Below are 23,129 nucleotides of genomic sequence, written 5' to 3' on the forward strand. Positions count from 1 at the left end.
TGTTGAATTACCACCTCATGTTCTCTAAAATGAGAGTAAAGCAATGACCTTCCCTACTATGAATGCTGAATAAATGCCTGCATAGATATAAAATATGTGAGGTGGGTTTTTTTTATTTCAGAGTTAAATATTTTTGGTTTTGTCGAGACTCTCTCCTGTTCCACTTGCAGATTGTGTTTTTTTCAGGTTATACTCAGCTCTAAGTGTCCTTACCCCCTCTTCCCCCCAATTACAGTAGCGTTCTCTGCAGTTGTGCACCTGGTACTACAGAACTTCATTGATTTCTGCCCTCTGATAGTTTGTCCTTGTGTGTGGTTTTGCTCAGCGTGAGGACTGTGCCTTTGAAGCTGATGAATTCTGGTGGAGGCCACATGCACAGAATTGTTCCTGAGGCAGGGAGGTGCCGTGGTGGGGGAAGGGGTCACGGGAGCCACTCTGCACCAGGCTCTGGCATTAATTCTGCTGATGTGAAATGTATTAATATCTCCTGCTGAAATGTGATATTAATGTTTTTGCTACGTGCAAGTGGATGATTGGATTGTCTGACATTTAGAAATTCCTATTTATTACAGCTCTCGAGTTTGCAAGCTGCTGTTTGAGTAGAGTACATGGGTGGATGTATCCTGTTTGCATTTCTAATGGAGTATTTCATCCTAATGGATAAAATTATACATGAAAATAATCTTTAGCACAAAATCTACACTGTCTGTTTGGCTTCTTTTTTTTTTTTTTTTTATCAAGGTGGATGTTGTCTGTATGACCTTAAAAAAATCCTTATCTCATAGAAGAAAATAAATGCCTTTTAGTCACATTACAAGGGAAAATGGTTCTGTTTCCTTGATCGGACTCAACACAACATCTTTGAAATTAATCTTGAAAAGTTCTCTGATGGATCTGGCTTTTTCTAGGTCACTGAGCTATATTTCCAAAGTGTTTATACAATCTATTGGAATCAATAAACAATTTAAACTGATGTAACTGCAGAATGTTTGCGAGTCCCAGGGAAAATTGAAAGTATGACAAAGAATACAGCTGTAGAAGTTTATTTCGTTTATCAGGACAAACAGTCATTGAAATGAAATTACTTTCCTTTGAACACTGCAATATGATAGTGACACCTTAATCACATATATAAGTAGCTGGTCATTTTAAAGAGTTGTTATTGGTGATTTTGGGCAAATGGAATCCCTTTATTTATGCTCTAAGAAGCTGTGCAATAAAGCCTGTTTTATAAAGTATTTCCAATAGGAGCGTTAGAATATCATAAAAAGGTTTCACTTCAGGTTATAGTCGTTGTGTTTCAGGCATGATTTTATTTTAGTTTGCATTTCATTTGGTAAATATTAACATTATTCTTTAAACATGGATGAGACCCTATAGTTGTTGCTAAAATTAGACAATAAAAATACTAGAAAAGCTAATTAAAAAGAAGCTGATACCATTTTTAATCACACTTAAGGTTTTGATGGTTTTTGGGGTTTTTTTTTATTTTGATAAATGAAGTTTGGGATCTGTGTGAGGGGCCAGCATTTGTTATACCACAGCGCACACTAGTGGATTGATCCATAAAATCACCTGGAGAAAGAATTTAATAGTTCTCGAATTAAGTACTTAAATCTTCTTCTTGCAGACATAGCCATGTATTTTCTAACTGAATACAATAGCAAGCTGGGTTTTCTTTTTTTTTCCCCAAAAGTAAGTACATTTATCTCCAAGGATACTTATAAATTTACAATTAATAACAATGACCTGAAATCTTACATACGAATTTCATAAAATTTATTTCCCAAAGGCAATCTATTCCAACTTCTCAGAGCAAGCAACCTGAGTATTGGAAGAACAGCAGCTGCTGTATAAATAAGGGAAAATGCCATGACTTCATGGCTCTATCTTTTATTTGTCAAATGGGAAATGACTCACTCTTACTGCATCTAGGATGCAGATTTTTAAACATGCATTTCAGAGGTCCTTTAATATCAGTAAATGTTGTAAATTCTAATGGGAAGCCATAAGATGAGAGTATCACTGCAGAACCTTTCCCTTACCTGTCTTTTTTTAAAAAAAATAAAGTGGGGTTTTTTTTGGTTTTTTTTTTTTCAAAACACAGGTGGGTAGAGCACATGCATTGTAATGCAGTACATCAAATGGGGTTTGACTGCATTAGGGAAATGAACGTGGCTTTCTGCTTAAGAGACTCAGACTTCTGTTTCTCTAAAGGCAATGCTTTTCTCCCCTAACAAAATTCTACTTTTTTTAATCTTTTTTCTTTCTTTTAGAACAAGTTATGTGAAATCTTTTAGTGCAACAGATTGCTGGATTCTAGTATGCAAAAGAATTGTACAGTATGGATTTGCCATACATGCTTTTGGGTTTGGAATTAATTGTAAAATTCTCAGGATAGTAATATGAATGCTGTAGTCAACTTGGTGAAAATTCCTGCTTGTAGTGATCCAAGGATAAACAATCATAAAATCATTAGAAATGTGGAAATACATCCTCATACAGATTAGATGTTATATATTTCCAATATTGTGTCATTTCTTGGCATCCTTTCCTGAAAAAAAATAGAAGCATTCTCAAGTAGATAAATTGATTTAAAAAAAAACCCTCATAAATAAGCTGAAAACAATGGTGCTGTTCAAAACAAAGAGAGATATTTTGGACATACAAGCAACAATAAGTGAGTCCAAATAAGTTGTTTAAATAAAAGAAAAATAGAAGATTACTCAAAAGCAGAAAACTGATCACTTCCTAGTTATATTTCAGTCTCTGTTTCTGGTAATAAAAGGAATGATCCAAAAGGTTGCAAAATCTCTATAACCTGCCTGCAACCTTCCAAGATAATCTGGCACTTCTCATTTTCAGGATCCTGCTTCCATTAATTTTTACATTGCCGGGTTGCTTGTTTTATACTGAAGCTTTCTCTGTGCACTTGGTTTGTTCTTTTTGAAATGAGCTGGGCAGTTCTGTAGCTGCATTGAAATTTCTGGAGGTTTGGTGAAGGTGAACTGAGCCAGACACGACCAGACTGGGGATTTGAGAGTGATAGACTGGATAATGCAGGGAATGTGATAACTTGGAGAGAGGAGGGCTGAAGAGCAGGCACTCTCAGTCTCTGTACAGAGCAAACTGTGGAATCTCAAGGTTCAGAGTCACACTGTTTCTCCCCTGAATCCCTTTGGTGGGAAGCCACCAAAGCCTGTCAGTGTTCCTGGTGCTCTCGATGCAGGCAGGGAGTGGCAGTTCTGAGCTGGTGTTTGTTGGCTGCAGCTCAGATTGCAGGGCCTGCTCTGCCAGCTCACAGCTCACCCCCTGACCCCTGCTCACATTAGCATGACACCACATCATCACTTGGGATTTTCTTGGTGCAAAGTCAAACTCCCAGAGCTTAGGCAACATTGAAATGAAGGTGCACAATCTTCATTTGGTGCTCTGGTCCTTTCCAGTGTGATGGGCTTATGTAAGTAAGCATTTCATAACTTTCCTCCAATTACTCCTTCCTTCTATTGATACCTCTTTCTTTAAAAAATACTTTTTTTTAATGCAACAACACAGTTGGCATGTAAACAATCCCATTCTTAAAGTCTTAGTTGCCTCCCTTAAGAGACTAAGAATAACTATTGATATGAAATTTCTGCCAGCTTCTGAACTTGCTGAGAAGAATGAGGGCTTTTTTTAGTAAAGTGGAAAAAAAAATCCAAAACATAATAAGGTAAAATCCAAAAGTAGCTGTTTGTTTTAAATTACTCATACCAAGCAAGCTACCTAGCTACCTACCTATATTTTTAATACTAAAAACAAAAAACAAAAAACAAAAAAACAAAAAAACAAAAAAAAAAAAAAAAAAAAAAAAAAAAAAAAAAATTAAAATGCAGTTCCTCTTGTGAAATAAAGACTGCAATTGCAAGTTTTAGATTCTATGTGTTTTCCAGTTTGCATGCATTGAGGTTACCTTCCTTTTGATTTATTCCAGTGGAAAAAACTTCATGTGTGCAATATTTCCTTTAAAGAGAGGCAAATGAGACCTGATCACTGGGAATAGTATAGCTTTTTTAATCTGTAGGGACCACACAAACGTTACAGAAATATTACTCAAGTTACAAAATCATCAACATTTTCTGTGTTTTTCATCTTCTGTTGGTGTTGTGGCTGCATACTGTTTATGCACTGCTTTGAAATGTTTCTTTACTTGTACCCCAGAGGAGAATAAGAATCAAACCGAAACACTGTGTGTGTTCCAAATAAAAGGAAGTAATGCATGCTTCATAATTAAAAGGAAAAAGGAATCTGAATCAATGAGTTTTTCAACCAGACAATATTTCTTCATTTTGTTTTTCCTCTTCCTCTTGCAGATTTAGCACTGGTTGGCCTTCACCAGCAAATGGAGATGAGATCCATAAAAGAGTGAAAAATATTTTAAGGACACACAGTGCCAGACAGCGCCTAATATTTGTAAGTTTGACTGCAAACTAAATCCTTTATCTTCTCCAAAATGGCTGAAAAAGAGAACTGTGTCTACAGTCTTGGATTTATTATAATGTTGTCCTTTGGGATAGCCTTGATTGTAGAAATATGGATTTGGTGTGTGAGCTTAACTGTTTCACACTGATTTCAGAAGCCTCCTTATCTTTTGCCTTTGTGGGCAAGTGGTACAGGCAACTCTCTCACCGCTTATTGAGAATAATTATACTGGAGTTTGGGTTTTTTAATATTCTGATTCTCCACTACCAATTTAAGCAAAAATGTTACAGATGTGTAGAACATCAAGCTTAACATGTTGTGCAGCTGCACATCAGCAGCTGCATGTATCCAGCTGTTTCTACAACTAATATTATTCTTCAGATGTGTGGTTTTTTTCCCTTAATTACCTGGCTTTCAATGAACAGAGCTTTTTGTCTAATGAGATTACACCTGGGAACAGAATATTTTACCCTTGATGAAATTTTGAAGGTATAGTTTTAGAAAGACAAAAATTTTTCCTATTGTGACTTTGAGAAACACAATTTCTCAAAAAAATGCCAGAGCATTGTACAGCTGAATAAGAAGTTTGTTCATCTGCAGAGAATTTGGAATCGTGAGTGTGAGATCAAGCAAAAGAAAGGTAAGATAAAAAGGTTGTAAGGATGAGAGATGATTATGATGCAATGATCATAATAATGATTATGACATAAGATGATGAGGAGGTCTGGCAGTCTAATTCAGAAATATTACTGATGGGTTAGAAGAGGAATAAGTCTGCCAAAGTGGAGAAAGGCATCTTTTTTTGGTCCAGTTTCTCTCTTAGAAAATGGAATGTTGACAGAAATCTGCTTTTGAATGTTGGGGCAAGTTGAAGCTGCTACTGTCCCCAGCTGTCCACACTTCCCCTCAGCTGTAGTTCTGTGTATGAGTGGGAAGTGGGATAAAAAGTGTGGGAGCCTGATGTCCCCTCATCACATTCCCCACAGCAAGGGCAGGTGCAGCACTGCTGTGCTGGCAGGGATGGAAACCCAGCAGAAATGATCTTTGTGGTCTTGATCCACTCCTGCAAGATGGATTGACGAACATCTGTCTTCACTCTAAAGTCCTTATTTATTTATTCATTCATTCATTCATGTCCCCAGATTTAGCCATGTTGGGCAGCTCATTGTCTCACCTCATTCTCACTTCATCTGATTATTTTCTCATTTCTGTTCAATGTTCATTTTTAGCTTAGTTGTTGTGGGTTTTGTTTTTAAGTCAGGAAAACCTTGTCTCATGCATATATGAATGTTACAATTTTGTGAGCTGCTGCCTCTCAAATAGAAGATGCCCATGACATTTTTCTGTGTTTCAGCAACTCAGAATTGGTACAAATCATGTCAAATGCTCCCTTGGTGTTTCAATGAACTAAAGATAGCAAACTGGATTTCCTGACAGTCCAACACCTACATTTAATGAACACTTGCACAGCTTGAACTATCTCCAGGGGTTCTTGACTGCTTTCCTCAAATGGCAGACCATGACTTTATGATAAGGAGCATTGGATGATTGGTTACATGGTCTCTCCATACAGTGAAAAAGACTGCAAACATTATGGTGGAATTCTTGAATTGTGGTACTTTCTGTTGGCTTTCTCTTGGTGCACCTTATCACTTCCAGAATCGAACACTTGCTGAATCCTCACAGGGATTAAAAAGCAGAGATGATACTTTGTCCTCTTCTGTTAGAAAACCTTGTGTATCTGCCCTAGAAATCCAGTTATTAGGGGATTGGGTCTTTAATTACCAAGCTGATCAAACCAGTGCTGGCAAAGGACCATTTTTCTCACTCGGTTTTTTTCCATTGAGCAAAAGGAAGGTCAGGATGCTACACAGCAGTCTTGTGGTGTTGGATAGTGGTGTAGAGCTGGCTCATGAAAGCTGTGCTAACAGCAGCTGACCTGATTAAAAAAAGAAAAAAAATATATCAGTTCTCCTTGCAATGAGTACTGTAAAATACACCAGGATTGGTTGTGCTTCCCCACATGGCCCAAAATCGAGGCTGTGGTGTTGCACAGAGAATGGCTGAGGTAAATGGGTCATCTTGAAAGTGAGAGAATGGTAAAACAAGTGTATTGGCAATGTGGTGAGCAGATTCTGGCTCCAATCTAGATTCTCTTCAAACTCTGAAAGGTTAAAAAGTACCTCTTATTCTTTCATTCCAAAGAACCTAATGCTAAATAACCATTCCCAGAAGCCTACAGCTGTGTCTTCCAAAATTTCATTTTCATAGTGCTCTGCAAAAATAGTGTGACTGGAGTTCTGCTGCAGGTTCCTTAGGGTGTCCACTGTACCTTCTGCTGTGACATTCTGACAATATCGTAGTGTTTCCATCTTTTTTTGCTTTCCGGAACATAATTTGCCTCTGGCAAATGCTGCAGAGTTTTATTTACCACTGTACCCCATTTCCTCTTCAGTGCTTTGTAGTCTGTGACTGCTGAAGGAAGAGAGCTCTCCTGTTTATAAACACACTTATTACCTTGTATTTCACCACAATAAATTCTCTCAGGTTTTTCCTCATCCATATGCTGCTGTTGAGCTTGCTCTGCATCTTATTGCCATCTACCACTATATTTATTGTCTTTTCTCCCAGTTCTGTGTTACCAGCAAGTGTGATTATTTTTACTGCAGTCTTTTTTCCAATTATTTCTCCTATAGCATGAAAGATGACTTTGTTTACTAATCCTTACAGCAATTGACTTGTGCTGAAAGCATCACTTAATATCACCCCTTAAGTAGGGTCTTTGCTGTTCAGAGTAGAGTGAACAAGATTGTGTGTGCTGGAATTTCTACCATCCCATCTCAGGTGAGCAACTGGCTCCCTCCACATGATTTTTTTTTTTGTTTCTTTCTTACTTAAGAGGGCAGATTTGGGTTAATTAATGTCTAGATAGCATTTGGAATGTAAAACTGCACTCTAGCAACTAAGAATACCTGACTGAAGGGTCATTAAGTGCATCAGATTTTTTTTTTAAGTTCAGTAAGCACGTACTCAACCTTGGATATGAAATTGAAGAATTGAGATATGTGGAATGCTTCTGCCTTGTAAAACACATGAAATGGGTAACATAGTAAGTTTTAGGTTCTTTTTCTCCTTTTCTGCAAGAAACACAAAAGCAGTAAGCAGTAGGTTTTGCCAACGTGTTTGCTGGGGTTTATTGAAGCTTCTGCTGTCTGCATATTTCTCTAGATCTACACTGTCTAGAAATTCTTTGTAGTTTATTACCTGAAAATTATTAGTTGAATTGTACTGAACTTAATTAAAAGTGTTCATAAATGGCATTTGGCTCATTACACTTTGTTCCTTTTTCCCCCCAAGAAATGTAAGCACTTTAATAGTCCTCTAAATGGAAAGAAAGTATTTTTGAAATGAGATCATTGTAATCAGAAACCAAGGTAATGAGAATTTGATTTCTGGGGTTTTTTTAGGATGATTTACCTCAGACAAGAGAACCTTCAGTTAGTGTGCCCTTAACCATGAGTGAGCTGCGGAGCAGGTATGGAGTTTTTCTCTCTCACCAAGACAAAACACTCATACTTAATATTGCCCTTTACATTTAGCTAAAAATTTCTCTTCCCATTTTGAGCTTTGTCCTATATTGCACAGGGAAAAGGTTTTGGGAAGTGTTATTCATACTAAGCTTTCTCACCTAAAAGCAAAATACAGTTAAATCTAATTATGCCTTTGATGTTGTTTGGCCCTGTGTCAGTATAGTCTTCATAAAACACTGGGTTTGGAACTGGACTTGGCTATAAAAATGATTCTTGAGCGGAAGTTTTGGAATTTGTCAACCAGAGATCAAATGTCACTTCTAAAATAATCTCTTGCTTATTTTTTTCTTAAAGCTATGGGAGCACAAAAATAAATTTAAGCTTATTTAGTAATGTGGTTTGAGGCTGGGTATTTTGATTGTTCTTTTTTTTTTCTTTCTTCTTTTTTTTCTTTTTTTCTTTTTTTTTCCTTTTTGCAAAACAGATATTTGGAAAAGAGAAGCATTTTCCAAAAAATACATCAAATTTATATGGTATAGTTTAGTGATTCAGCATGCCATATTTCAGAAGCTGTCTTGGAAACCTGAGGTCTTAAAAACCTCTAAAATGGTTTATGTACATTCATTACTCTATGTACTCCTCACATACATGACCAGGGTTTAATTTGACTAATTTACTTATAAGATACCAATTAAATTGATCTTGATGACTTGTGTAGTAGAAGTTACCAAAATTGATGTTCTATGTGTATGCACACAGTATTTTGTATAATGTTTTGGGTACTTATTGGAGGAAAGATACTAAGTTTGGAAATCTTTTATGGGCTCCTATGGCTTTTCTGGTTTTCTTTATGTTAAGGGAGAGGTCCTAAAGCAGTGGTGCTATATTTGAGAGGTGTTATCATTAGAAAAGGCTTTATTTTCATAATGAAATGTCTCACATTATTTTCTAACAAAGGCACCCCAAATTCACCTGTAGACCTGTGAAAGGAGGATATTTGAATATGGGTACCATAACAAACTTCTACTTGAAATTTATAAGCTCCAAAAAGTTCATTTAGGATTTGCTGTCTTCTTGAAAAATCCCTGTGATTTGTAATCTCCTCTGTGCAAGGGATTACTCCAGTTTCCATCTGGTTGGGAAGTTGCTGCTGCAGCTGTGTCTCCTGTGCTCACTCCTGTATTCTGTGTGGCCTTTCTGCTCCCTTATCCTTTGTCCTGACAGCTGGGGCAATTAAATTGTGTTAGGATGTGTTTGTGAGAGAGAAAGTGCAAGTTTTTGTTTTGAGGCAGCTTTGGGACTTTTGAGTTTTATGCTGAAACTGCAGACCATGAGAAAAATGGAAAACAAACCCTAATACTCGAGAATCCTGAAGTGATGGGATATGAAATGTGGCACTGGGGTTGGGAAAGGACTGCTCCTTGGGTTTAGAGGCCAGCAGCTCTGGGGGTGAGACATAAAGGCCTTCAGGACAATCAGATTGCTGAGCGTTTGCCACAGTGCTCATAAACAGGATACAAGGACAGAGACAGAGTTCATGGAAGGACAGGGTACTGTCGACCAAATGCTGGCAGTAAAGTAGATGGATGATTGAAAACCGCTGGGAGTAAGGAAAAGGTCTGTGTTTTGTGAAATATTTAGTATATGATTCACTCAGAAAAGAACTTCTGGGACTCTTAAAGGAGATGTATGAGGGAACAAAAGCATATGACAGGTATTTCAGAGCAGGGAGTTGCGTGCAGAAATCCTGCTGTTAATATGATTTGTGAGTGTAATTCCCAGATTGCTTAGCTCAGGTTGTCAGCTGGTTTCCAGTTGAGACAGGAGAGGGAATCTTCCTTAACTTGGCTGTAGCTTTGTCCAGGTATCTCATGTACAAAGACTGGCTAATGGAAATACATGAAAACACACACCCCTCCAGACAGGGAAGGGAAAATTAAGCCTTCTTGTAAGTCTTTGTACCAGAATAAGGAACTTGTTGAAGTTCCTGTTGGTTTTTGAGTCTTTACTGCAACTATATGTTGGGTTTTGAGTGTCTCTAGGTAAATTCAGCTTTTAGAAGAAAAGGCAAGCACAAGGCTGCTGCTGTAAATGGATTCCAAGGAAAAGTGTCAGAGCTGTTTGTTGTATAGTTACAAGTGTTGTGCCTGCTTGTTGGCCTAAGAATTCTCCATCAGAAGTGAGGTACCACAAACTGCAGGAAGGAGGAGGTGAACTGCAGTTGTTGATGAGTCCCCAGGGTATTGACTTGTCTGATTTGATACAGGCCTCTATAACTTCTCTCCTGATTGTGGTTAGTAGGTTGTTTTCTTTGTGTCTAAACTGTGAAGCACAGTTAACTCAGGATGATAAACAGGTTCAAATTTGTTCCATGCCATTGACTGACTTAAAATGATGGAGCCTTTTTGAATAAGTGTGAAAGTGGCCTTCCTCTCTTTTTAATATTGGAGCCACACAAGAGGTCTTGTTTTATTTGGTGTAGGTTGGCATCACCCTAATATTTCAATGTAAGAAGTTTAAAAGCAAAAGCTGTTCCTTCTTTTTTCTCCCCATGGGTCAATAGAAGCTTAGAGATGTGAATTTAGAAAACTGATCCTATATCTTCCTCTTCTTCCCCTTTTCTTCAAATGAAAACCTTGTGTTTTGATGCAGCTGGATACATGTATTCATGGATTTGGCATAAGGTTTCTTTCAAATTTGTCACATGTTGGCTGATACTAACTTGAGGATGAAGTTTTAAGTACTGGTTTGATTGCAGAAGACACTATCATTAATAAATTACATGTATCTAAGAAGCTGTAAAGCTTCTCTGTGAAATGTAATCAATTTCTTAAGTGAAGATGGTCACCCTAAACTTCACACTTCCAGCTTCATTTCCTAGACAGAGAACATTTGCAAAAGCTGAAGATAGCTCAGTCCTAATTTTTAAGTGTCTTAAATGCCTAAATCTATGAGCAGATGTGAAAAATGTCATCTCAGTTGTAATTTTTTTCTGACGGCTTTTGATTCTTGATTCATGCTTTATTACAGGGAAATTGCTCATTTAGTTATTTGACACAAACCTTTGTTTTGAAAGTATCAAGAGGAAGCAGATAGTCATGATGTTTAGATATAAACTATTCAGACTTGTCAGTGTTTCATAATGATTTGCAGAATATAAATTTCACTTCACAGATCTAGGGAACAATTTCTCAAAGCAACTGAAAGATGAGCCTGTATTTGTGTTCAGTATTAAAACAGTGATACAGAAGATGGGGTGGGGAAGGAACCCTGGATTGCCACTATATCAAAATGTGTTTGTTAGAAAACTTAATCCAAGATGCTTCTGATAGAGCACTTTACAGCTGAAACCACAGTAATTTAATATCCCCCTGATAGATTGTCTTGGTATTGAAATAGCTGCTTGTGGTTACAATTTCACCTTCAAAGGATACAGAAATCCTACTGTGTTGCTCTTGCCTAGTCACATGGCCTGCAAAAATACAGCAAAATTACTGCAGGTTCCCTGAAAATTAATTCTATTTGGGGGGCATTACAAAGTGTACTCAGATAAGTGGGGGAGGATTTGTGTGAATGAATAACATGAGGGGGGAGGTTCCATTTTTTAAAAGTAGCTGCAGTGCAGTTTTTATTTTGGTTTGTGGAAGGTAATCTGTGCTAAGCAGCCCGACATTGGTATTTCTGCTCATTTTGTGCTGCTGATTCCTCTTCCATGTCTTGATTTGATCATTGTTTCTTATCCTCTTTCCTCTGACAGTCCTCCACCGCAGCGGAATGCTCCTGTTCACCTGGACAGTGCTGAATGTTGGTCTGGTCCTGCAGCTGTGTACAAAGAGAAGCCTCACAGAGCAATCTTGGAGGAGACTCTGGCAAAGATGTATAGAAACATGTACCAAAAAACTGTTGGTGCTGTTTCAGACTACAAAACATATTCCTGAGAACAACTCAGCTGAAAATGTGCAGTATACAGTGTTTGTAACTAAACCTATTTTTATATTTTACTCTATTTTTTCAGGTGTCTTTATGGTTAGGCAGGGTTTTGGAGAAATGGGAATTTGACCTGGGCTGAAAAAAGGAAATTATTAACATTCATCCCCCATAAAAGAAACAAATAATCACTAACAAAAAAATCTCCTCCACAGTTAAGCAAGATGGCATTGCTCGTTTGAGGCTCTGAATGTAGAGTCATTTGAAGACTAATTGATCTGCTGGACAGTCCTGTCTGACGTCAACTCAGGTTTCAGCTGCAGCCACTTCTTATTAAATATCTAAATCTCTTCAGCAGTTTCAACACAATTGGTTGAAGAAGCAATATATCCTGGTGGTCAGAGAGGGGACCTAAAGGGGAAGGTGAATGTGAGTGTTGGTTTAAAAGTGACTCCCCCAGGACAAAGAATTGATATCTAGATAATTGCCTTTTAATTGTTTATTTTGGAGAATGGCACAGACTCTGGTACTGTAGGACCCATAATCATGTATTTGAAGTGCTTTTGAGCACCTTTAGTCACAAGTGTTCTAATAATGTGAGATTTTAAAAGAAAACCACCCAGCCCAGCAGCCTTTGTGTGAGATGAAAGGTCATCTTCACAAAGCCTTTGCATTTCAAAGCCTCCATGTTCTCCAGCCATGACATTTGCCAATACATTTGTCATTTTAAAAATATGAATAAGAAAGGACTGTGCAGGGGGAAAGACCAATGCTAGTCAGCAAGCTCCTTGTGTTCTGTACAGGCCTTCTGAAATTCCTGCATCACAATCCCACCTAATTTGGAGCCTGTCCTTCCCTGTCTGCTGGGATCCTGTTGGCAGCAATCACTTCGTTTTTGCTAAAGGCCACCAAATGTTCATCAGCAGTTCGATGCTTTCCCCAGGGATGGAACCTTTTCAGCCTTGCACTGAGCAGATCCCACATTAGCAGACCAGGGCAAATTGCCCATCCATTGAAAAGCTGAATGTTTTAAAAGGGCAAGAGTGTCCATCTCCTGCTTCCCCCCAGAATGCGGAAAAAACAAATCCTGTTCTGGCTGCCTCCCTCTCTGAGCACACAGAGGCAGCTCCACCGATGCCATTTTACCTGTTGTGATTAGATAGAGGATAGAGCTAGCAGTACAGATGGCACAGCATATGACTGGAACCTGCCAGCATGCCTACATAAACAAAAAGTTGGTCTATTCTGCCTTCCCTCCTTTAATGCTGAGACAACATAATTGATTTGAGAAAGCAGTTGGTGAGCAGTTCTGCTGGTGGGAGAGCACGTGGAGGGGCTGTGTGCTGCTGTTTCAGGCAAGGGCACTCTCAGAGGAAGTGTCTCACATACAGACATTTCTATTTCTTGTAACTGTTGGACCAGTTGAAGTGGATTAACACTGATAACTTCTGTCCCTGCTGCCGTTTAGCACATTAGTGTTTTCAGGGGGCATTAGTGGCACCATCTCATGCTATGGAGAAGTGCTGGGTCACTCTGTGAGGTAACAGGACACTTTTTTTTGCAGAAGGGAAAAGTAAAATTTGTCCCAGCTGTGTTCCTGAAGGCATAGGGGCCATGGAGGGTTGTGCTACCAGGACCTGGTGTTCACTGGCCTCTCCAGTGACCCCATATTAGTCCACAAAGGAATAGTTTTCTTTCTCCCCAGAGGAGTAGCTATATTGAAATAGATAATAAATAGATGGGGTAGATTCTGAGAAATACTTTCCAAGCTTTTGGTGTAAAGTTAATATGTTGAAACCTGAAGGTTTTTGCAGTTTCCTATATGTGTTTGAGCCATAAGATTCAGTGTTCTCCTGGTGTCCTGCAGTTTTCATTCAATATTCTCTGTGCATTCCCTCCCCAGTCTCACAGCTGAGTAAAAGTTAGTCTTCTGAAGATTGGCTGCTTCCCTTTGGCCTGATCTGGCTCTGTGACACAGAAAACCTCTTTGATATTTCCCTCCCCAGCAATCCAGCAGATTTCAGTCCCTGTTTGTTCAGTGTGAGAGAAGGCCTGAATGCTGAGGGATTGTTGTGGGGTTTTTCTGTGTGTTTGATGAAGGACACAAATTGCCATGAACTGAAGACACGAGGGGATGAGAAAGGTTGGGGGTGCACTATAAAAAGCAAAGTGGTGTTTTCAGAGGGTCCAAGGAATATCTGTTTGATTTCCCTAGCTAAGAAAAGGAAGCATATGGTAATATGGCAACCTTCAGTTCTCATCAAAGATGAAAAAAATTTTCAGCAAAGGTGAAAACTGGATGGGAGAGAAAAAAGGTCATTATTGAATTTTGACCAGTATGAATATTCTCAGTGTAGCCGCCTTCTGCAGCATAACATCAAATGGAGCAGACAGATTGAGTATCTTTGGCCCTGCTCCAGCTGGGAAGGAGATGTGTGTTCAATGTCTCTCTGAATCAGCTGCTTCAGGAGATGTTCCTCTCCTGGGTCAGAGTCATTCCACAGCTCACGCCATGATACAGCAAAGAGTGCTCTCTTCCAAGTATTGTGCTGGAAATCCAATTTGGTAGATGGAAAATTTTCCTCTGGAATGTAACTTCAGACCCAAATTACTCTGATCTGTCCCTAAAGTCTTCAAGGAACTTTGTTTTCAGAAGCATTTTCCCCTTCCCTGTTTGCTCAGGTGGCCCTTCCAGCACACACAGCTCTGAGCTCTGCTGTTCTGCCCCTGCAGCCTGGGAGAAGTGGAGGTTCAGGCACTGAACCAACACAGCAATAAACTGTAATTGTTTAGTGCACCTCGCCTTCTAATACAGTTTAAATCCCTTCTATCAAATGCAAATTTCTAGATTCCTGAGTGGAGCTTTAAATAGCATTTTCTGTGCTCATTCCTTATCTTTTGCCATCCACAAAGTTCTAGTGACAGTGGGATGGCATAATTCCACCCCCATCTTTTAGCTCCTAAAGGAAAGCTGCCTACTCAAATCTGGCAATAATGGGCCAGATGAGGAGTGAATTGGTGCTTTTCTCTTGTGTCTGTGTCTCTCTCTTGCCCTCCCCAAGTTATTATAACCCACGGGTGTTCTCACCAAAAGCTGTTCAGCATGCAGTGATGCTTTCAGGATGCAATCAGTGCAATATTTTAATCATTTTCATTTTAATGAGTCAGACTCTGCTTCCTACTTGTTCCCTTCCATCTCTCCTATGAATAACTTGGTACAGTTTAGGATCTTGGGCTGGCTTTAGACAAACTGCCTGCCTGTGTTCAGAAGAAATGCAAATCCTTGGCTGAGGAGTAGCTGCTTTGGAAATCGCTCAATCATTGACCTGGTGTGAATTAATGGCAAAAATGTCAAACTCTTTAATTATTTGCCTTACCTAAGTTTTTGACTTAGAGGAAGAGAAGTTTAAATTGCTCCTCTGAGGATAAGAAGCATAGGGATGGCTTGGAGTAATGGGAACAGGTAGGAGCAGCTTTGTAAGATGGATGGGGACCAATGTTTATGCTCCAAAGCTGAGCAGCTTGGGAAGTGATGAGGGCTGTTCTTTAGGTTGTGCATCACATGTTTGAATTTTACTTCAGAGGCTGCCAAAATTATCAGGGGAGAAAGTTATCTACCTGGAGATATTGGGAATCTATTTTTGGGATAAAATAACAGAACATTTAGCTCGGCTCAGTATTAAATAGTCTTTTCCAAACTCCTTCTCATTGTTACCTCAGCTGTAAAATGGGGAGTTTGTGCTCTGTTGAAGCTTAATTAAATGACTGAGAAGTGCTTTGGGATCCTGAGGTGAATGTTAAAGAAATTGTTTTATGGAAGCCTGGCTGAAAAGTCCCACCTCATCTGTAGGTTACTAAAAAGTAACCTTTATTTTAATTTCCCCTGGTTTATTATGTTTTAATCAGACAATTATTAAACAAATCTTAATCAGATTTAATAGAATTCTATCTTGATCAGAGAGGGCTAGAAAAGATAATGAGCTGCTTTACTACTTGTGCTCTTAGGAGCTAATCTTTGCAGTTGGTATCTTGCTCAGCTTCTGTCTCCTGCATGATCCAGGTTCATATCCTCACACTGATTGCTCTTATGATACCTTTTTTATCTTATTTTTAATATATTTTTTTTCATCCTGATGTCTTAGTGCTGTTTGTTCTGTTTACTGACCTGCACTGTTAACATCTCTCACATCACTGATCATCAGCCTCTCCCCAGGAACAAAGAGTGCAAAGTGACATTGAAAAATTTTGTGTGGTGTGCCATGGCTTTGTCAGAGAGCTGGAAGGAATCTCTGCCTTCCCACTCCATGTACGAGGAGCAACTTGGTACATAATTCTCCTCTTCCCAATTTTTAAGCTTAAAATGTTTTCTGAAACACTGAACCATGCAACGAAATTCTCAGCCTTTTAGGAGTGGTCTCTTACTGTATAAATCTGGTAATTTGGAATCTCTGGGTCATAGGAAAGGCCATGGTGTTAATTACTTCAGTGGTCATGGAGTGATCATTATCAGGATGCTGAGAATTTCTCACGGGATTTATTTAGTAATCAAGGAATTTGAGGAAATTTTCAAATCAATGAAATTGAGCCTCTTGGTTCCAGTGAGAATACTTGAAGCTGAGAGAGGACAGCACTTCTAGGGCTGGTCTTGATGAGCTGCCTCCCTGACAGAAGGGGTGTCTGCCTTAGGTGATGTGTCTGGGAGCAGCAGAGAATTGGTCTTTGCCCAGTTCCTTTCAGTTCCAACAAATGCAGCAGTGTTTTGGGCAGTGATTGAAACCCCCAGTATTCCTGTTTCCATTGCACAGGAGCTATTAAGCACAAGCCCCCTTGATTACTGTTGGCTTCTGGTGCTTTCCCCATGGAATTCAAAACATCATCAACCAAAGCCCTTCAAAGATGTGGCTGTAGCTCCTTTTATCAGTGTTGGCTTGCCAAAGGCATGGGGTTTGTTCCCATTTTATCTTTGTGAGAAATTCTCTGAAGTGTGGAGATAATTTGTCTGGATGGCAGCATAAAGGAACTGTAATCTTTCTCTTTGCTTGATCTGTGTGGAGATTGTGCTTTTTCTTCGTGTGCATTTCCCTTCAATTCTGGGTGATTGCCTCTGGCCCAGCAGAGAACTCCCTGCAGCCTGAGCAGTGGGATCTGAGCCACCTTCTCACCTCCTCGGGGAAAGGAGTTTGCTGCTGCAAAACAATATCCCTCCTGGTTCATAAGGATTTACTGATCCTGAGGAGACAGCACAAAAATCCTGCTCTGTGGCCAGGCCTTTGCATAACCCTGTGGAGCTGATGGCATGGAATGAAGAGGGCTTCACACAGAGCAGGGTGGGAGGCTGGGAGAAGGCCAGAAAGGAGAGGGTTTGATGCCAGGCATGCCATGAATTATGCACTCCTATACCATGAATTATCAGTGTAGGAAATAGCCTGGGCAACTCCTGAGGAACAAAAGCACCAGTTACATCACTGAGTGGTGGTGAATTCTGATGCTTGTATTTGTATTGTTACCCTGACTGTAGCTCTAGGAACTGTTTCATTCAGGATTCCAGTAGTAAACACTTTGCTAAGAGGTTGCTTTCCCTGCTTGCCTTGTTTTCACCACAGTCATCTAGTGTTTACATACATTTTAGCCTCTGTGCCATTTTTGAAGGCTTTATTTGTCTCATTTATGTTTCTGGTTTGGATAATACTTAAATATGAAATCCATCTGGGAAACATATTGTATATTCACGTCGAGGGGTAAAACCAGTTTTTAATTAAAATTTTATACAGCACTTGTATTTCACTTTGTCCTGTTTTATTATGAAACACTTCAATCTTCTTCCTAAAACACATATGTCTTGTGCGTTTCAAGATGTTCCTTGTTGCTCATGCAGAACCAGTTTGGGAGCTCTGTCAGCACAGTGCCATATGTTCTGGGCTTCATTTAGCTTCTCTGCCGTTTGTGGAGGCAGCAGATTGGATGGAATGCAGCTCAGCTCAGCTCCATTCTTCTCTTTGTAAACTTGTCAAGAGATAAAAAAAGCAGGGAGAAGGAAAACACTGAATAATACTCGAGTGAGTTGAATTATCAATAAGTTATGGGAACGTGGCCAATCAAAATTGAGGTTTCTCATGTATTTCAGGATTTTCCCTAATTGCAGCTTTTGCAGAGCCTATAAGTTGATGCATCCCTTGGTGCTACCCAGTCTCACACCCAAAACCGGTGCTGAAGATTGAGATATAACCCAAGTCATTTGGAAATGACAAGCACAAAGTGCTCAATTTTGCAATGATCTGCTGGCTTAAATTAAAAAAAAAAAAAAAGTTAGTAGATTTCACAGAATATTCTGGGCTGGAAGGGCCCCACAAGAGCCAGAGCCATTGAGGCCAACTCTGAAGTGTGTGGCTCGTACAAGGATCAAACCCTGCCCTCAGTGTTGTTTGCACCAAGCTCTGACCCCTGGAGCAGGAGCAGGTGGATCTGTGGAGGGGTTTTGCTCCTCTTTGGTGTCTTCTGGCTCTGTGAGGACAACGCTCCACTCTTCAAGTGCCTGGTACTGAAAAGAGGAAGCTCTAGAATGATGGTTCCCTCCTGCTAAAAAAAATCACCCAAACTCAAAAAAAGGTAATTTTTCTTACCAATCCATTCCTGTTTCTTCCGTGCCCCCTTCATCTGGACCATGAAGCAGTGGGTGCCATCAGCCTTTAATCCATGGCTGGTGTGTAGGCACAGCCCAGCTGGTCACTGGTGATTCCCAGGGATTCCAGGCACTGCTCTGCTCTGCTCTGCTCTGCCCAGAGATTTCAGGACCACCACAGTGGCTTTGACAGAGAACCAGAGTATTTCTGTGGTGCTGTAACTACAGCTTAAAAACAGAACCAAACCCAAAAGAATAAGAAACTGGCAAGAAAAATGACTCGATGTTAGTCTGCTTCCCCTTTGCTGAGGTGTGAGGCCGGAGGGGAAGGGCACAGCATCTGCTTGATGTGGCTGTGGAGGAGTGGGGAGGGAAACTTCTGCAGTCCTGACCTGAGGTCGGCCAGAAATCATCAGCTGGAGTGACATGAGTGTGAACCTGCTTGAAGTGACAGGCAGCTCAGCCCCTGGGACTCTATTTACATATGTTTAAAACAAACAAAAGAAAGCTGCCTTTGTTCCCCAGGAAAATCTATTTACTTGGCATTCAACTCGTGTATAAGCTGGAACTTCTTTCACAGAAGTAGAAACAAAGTGACTGACATTTCTGCTTTGATGTGAGGCTGCAGCTAAGATTTGATTTTGAAATACGAGAGTAAACTGAAACTACCTGCAATTTAAAGGTGGATTTTTAATGACCTTAAAAGTTTGGAGAATTTTTTTCCCCTTCCCTCAGGGACCAGAAAAAATTAGAACAGTAATCTTACTCATAGCTTTAAGTCTACAGAGACAGTGGCTGCAGGTTAATGAAAAATTGACATTGCTACTTGCTGTGCTTCCAGCAGAATATTTTTTTTTCTTCAAACTGAACTATGGCACTGTGTGAGCTGGTTATGAGTCTCACATATTAAACTGGATGCTGCTTTTTGTGGAAGCCACAGGAGCAAGTCACAGAACAGCATTTCTGTTTGGAACATGCTGCAGTAATTACTAGGTTCTTAAAATGGTTACTCTGGTCCTTCCCACGGAAATGAAGAAATAATGAATTAAAGAAATGAAGAATTAAAGGTTGCTCTCTAAACCAGAGCGTGGCAGAGGAGCCATTCCCAGTGACCTCCACCCCAGTGCCTGATCCCCAGTGCTGTCAGGCAGCCCCATCACAGTCCAGCAGAGAAGCCCCAGTGGAGGAACAGGGTATTTTGTGTGCAGATGCTCCTGTTCTGCACGCACTGTTCCACCCTGCTCCTCTGGCACTGGGACTCCTTGGGGGACACCCTGTGGCTCACAGTTGTTCAAGTGCCCTCTCCAGGAGCCTCTCTGCAGTTTTTTTGGGGACAGCTTGTTCCTGGGAATCAGAAATTGCACCAACTCGGCAGCCCAGGCTGACTTTGCTTGGGGCTCTGACAACTTGATGATTGTTTGTTATCCTTGGCATGGTGGTGCCATCTGGACAGCTGGGCTGTGGTCCTGCCCTGCCTGGAATTCCAGCTGCTGCTGCTGAGATCTTGGGCTGTGCTGGAATGGCAGCACTGGCAGCTCGGTGCCAGCCTGTGGCAGATGGAGCACGATTCAATCCCTCCTGTGAGCTGTGCTGGAGATGGACATACAGAGGTGTTGGGATTGCCTGGGACACAAAGGGAGGGAAGGCGTGAAGGTGGCTTCATGTAATATGGGATCCCAAGGCAGGAATTAAAGAGCCACTGGATGTCTATAGGCCTTCCTGCTCCCCTCCAGGGATTTTAGACCTGTACCAGTAAGAGTAGGAAGGGAATTCTGGTAGGTTCTTTGGTGTATATTTTTTTTTTTATTATTGTTGCTGTTGTTGTTATTTTTATTTTGTTATTTTACTCAAAGGAGGGGAAGGGAAATTTAGAAGAGAGTGCAGAAGAAAGGAAATGAAACCACATAAATTTAGTTTGTTTCTTTTCGTCTTTGGGAGCAAAAGTACAGAAGGGTGCTGGCACTCTGCCCACATGTGCCCTCCTCTCCCTGAGAGCTCCACAAGTTTTACCCTGGTGGAGTTCCCTTCTGTAGGAGCACAGGGATTGTGCTCTTCCAAGTAGGCATCTCTGTATAAGGAAAGAGTTTCAGTTTACCTTTAGACGTTTTAGGAAGTTTAACTAGAAAGTTCTGTGCCCTTCTCATTGTAACTGGTTCAGTGCCAAGACAGAAGCACCTGTTGGACCTTGTCACTGTTCTTTTAATCCTGTACCTCTCCCTATAGGCAGCAAGACAATTTGTCCCTCCTAAAACATTAAGTATTTAGGAAGGAGCACAGAAGAACTAAGTGTTTCTAGCAGAGATTTTCTCGGACACCTGTGAGGGGCTTTTCTTTTTGTTTTCTGTAATGTTTGTTATTTTTCATTTATTAAACCTTTTACTTTACAAAACACCTCTGAAGACCAGTCTGTCCAAGATTCTTTTAAGCCAATCTGCAGGGGCTGGACCCTCAGAGATTGATACATATACACGTGGCTCATGACACTCTGGCCACGTGTTAAACTGTATCACGGGAGGGCAGTGCTCCCTGCAGGAATGGGAGCTGTGATCCTGGTTAGGACCCTAGAACTGAGGAGCAGGGACATCCAGCTGCAATTCCCCTGGGCAGGTGCCCATCTGTGCATGCCTGAGATGCTGTGGGGGCCTCTCCCTGCTTATTCCACAACTCCAGTGCAAGGAACCACAGAATTCACAGTGCCCTGTTTGCTTCCTCTCCACCCTGCAGAAATGCCTGTGGTTTGATTCCTTTCCTTTGTAATAAACTGTGCCCACCACAGCGTATATTCTTTTAAATAACATTTTAAAGTATTTTCCGGTAAATTAAAGTGATGACATGTTTGTAGGGCTCATTGTTAATTTCATTTCCTTTGGCTCAGCCAGCCAGATAAAATGCAATGTTATTAATCTTTGTTTAAAAGAAGATCCTTTGCCGAAAAGTAATAAATGATCTTGATAGATTTGTCAGGAAAATGAATGATAATCATTTGCAGATAGACACAAGCCTAGGATGGAAGATTAATAAGAAAATATGTATTGGCATCATTAATAACATCTGCTGCCAATGCACTTGGATCTTGGTTAGAGCCTGAGAGCCATGTGTTCTTGTTAGGACACCACAACTCCTCCCCTGCTGCCACAACCAGCCCGCACAGTGCTCCTGTTCAGCTGGGCTCTCATTTTTTGATTGATTTGGTTTTAATTTTTTTTTCCAGCTAATTACATTGTTTTCCTAGAAAACACAAGCAAAGGTCAAGGTGTTTTGAGACAACTTTGCTTTATTTCAATAAAACCTCTCTGACTGACTTTCCCTCCCCAATCATTCTTTTCTCTTTTGTTTCACTTCAGTGCTTCAAAGCAGAGGAGTGAAGTGGAATAAGTTTTCCAATGAAATGTGTTCCTGCTGGGGGTGCACAGCTGGCTGCATCTGGCAGTGGGGGCGTCTCCACTCCTCAGGGCCATGTTCAGATGCAGTCACAGCTCTCAAAGTGCATTTTTTTTAACCACCATCACCATCATCATTTTAAAGGAAAAGTTGCCTTCAAGGATCCATGGGATGAGATGGGAAGAACTTATCACAAATATCAAAGATCAGAACTGTTTTGTCATTTAAAAAAAAAAAAAAGGCATAGTAAAATTGAGTTCTATTCTCTACACAACTAAATGTTTTTTAGGGGAGAAAAATAATCTCAAATGTTTAAAAAACTGCCCCAGTTTTCCTCATCCTGCTTGGTGTTGCTTTCCCATGCTTTAAGGGGATGTGTGGTCCAAAAAAAGCCAATAAAGCCTTTGAGCTGTGAGCTGCTGAGGGTCTCTGTGGCCGAGGGTGACGAGGTGAGAGCCCTGGTATTTCTAAATGCACTAAAAATGCACCTGTCATTATTAGACATTTGCCAGCTGTTAATCACTGCTGGTAACTTGGTTTTCTCTAAAATTTTTGAGGCACCCTCTGATCTGGGCACTGCTTGCTTGAAACTGAATATTGGAAAGGCAAGACCAGCTCTGTGTTGTGTGCCTCTTCCTGTGGGGATGGATGGGCAGCTCATGGCACTGAGAGCTCCCTTGTTCAAAGGAAATCTACTTTTTCCTCTTAGAATGAGTAAATGCTTTTACTGACCTGCATGAGTCCAGCACACCATCCTGATCCATCCAAATTGAAGATAAGCAGGGAAATCATGGCCCAACTTCCCTGTGCCTGCTGGAATCAGAGCCTTGTTTCTTCCCTCCTTGCTGACTCCTGACTCATTTTCTTCATCTTTCTGGTGCTGTGCTTCTCTGTGTGTCCTCACCTCCCCACACAGCCCATGGTGACTTGGGCCTGCCCTTTGGATGCAGGCTCACATCTCTATGGGCATTCTCAGCCTTCTCCAGGCACTGATGTTAACACTAGGTACTGCTGTCCCTTTGTGGTTTCAAAGATTTTGGCTGTGCCACATTACATGGTGGCACCAAGACGGATCAGAAAGGCCCAGACTTGCTCCAGAAAGTGAGATTGTGATCCAGGCCCCAAGGAAGGAAGGTTCTTTCCCTGCCACAGGCAGGTCACTGTGGTCCCAGGGAGCCCTTTGTGTGTCAGAGCAGGCCAGATCACAATAA

At 40.5% G+C, this 23,129-nt stretch overlaps 1 protein-coding gene across 2 annotated transcripts in view; it reads left to right on the forward strand.

The window, feature by feature from the left end:
• The window catches only part of SPATA6 (spermatogenesis associated 6), a 41,975-nt gene extending 24,315 nt beyond the window's left edge, over window positions 1-17,660 (forward strand). Inside the window, exons 11-13 of one of the 2 annotated variants that reach the window (XM_083867762.1) lie at window positions 4,353-4,452; window positions 7,929-7,996; window positions 11,749-17,660. In XM_083867762.1, coding sequence (XP_083723888.1) covers window positions 4,353-4,452; window positions 7,929-7,996; window positions 11,749-11,929 — 349 coding nt within the window. In that variant the 3' untranslated portion in view covers window positions 11,930-17,660. The remainder of the gene's footprint in view (window positions 1-4,352; window positions 4,453-7,928; window positions 7,997-11,748) is intronic. The other variant, XM_083867763.1, reaches the window with a different exon arrangement.
• Window positions 17,661-23,129: the final 5,469 nt, after the last annotated feature.

The sequence above is a fragment of the Zosterops lateralis genome (genome assembly GCF_965231275.1).
Source record: "Zosterops lateralis genome assembly, chromosome: 9".
NCBI lineage: Eukaryota > Metazoa > Chordata > Aves > Passeriformes > Zosteropidae > Zosterops > Zosterops lateralis.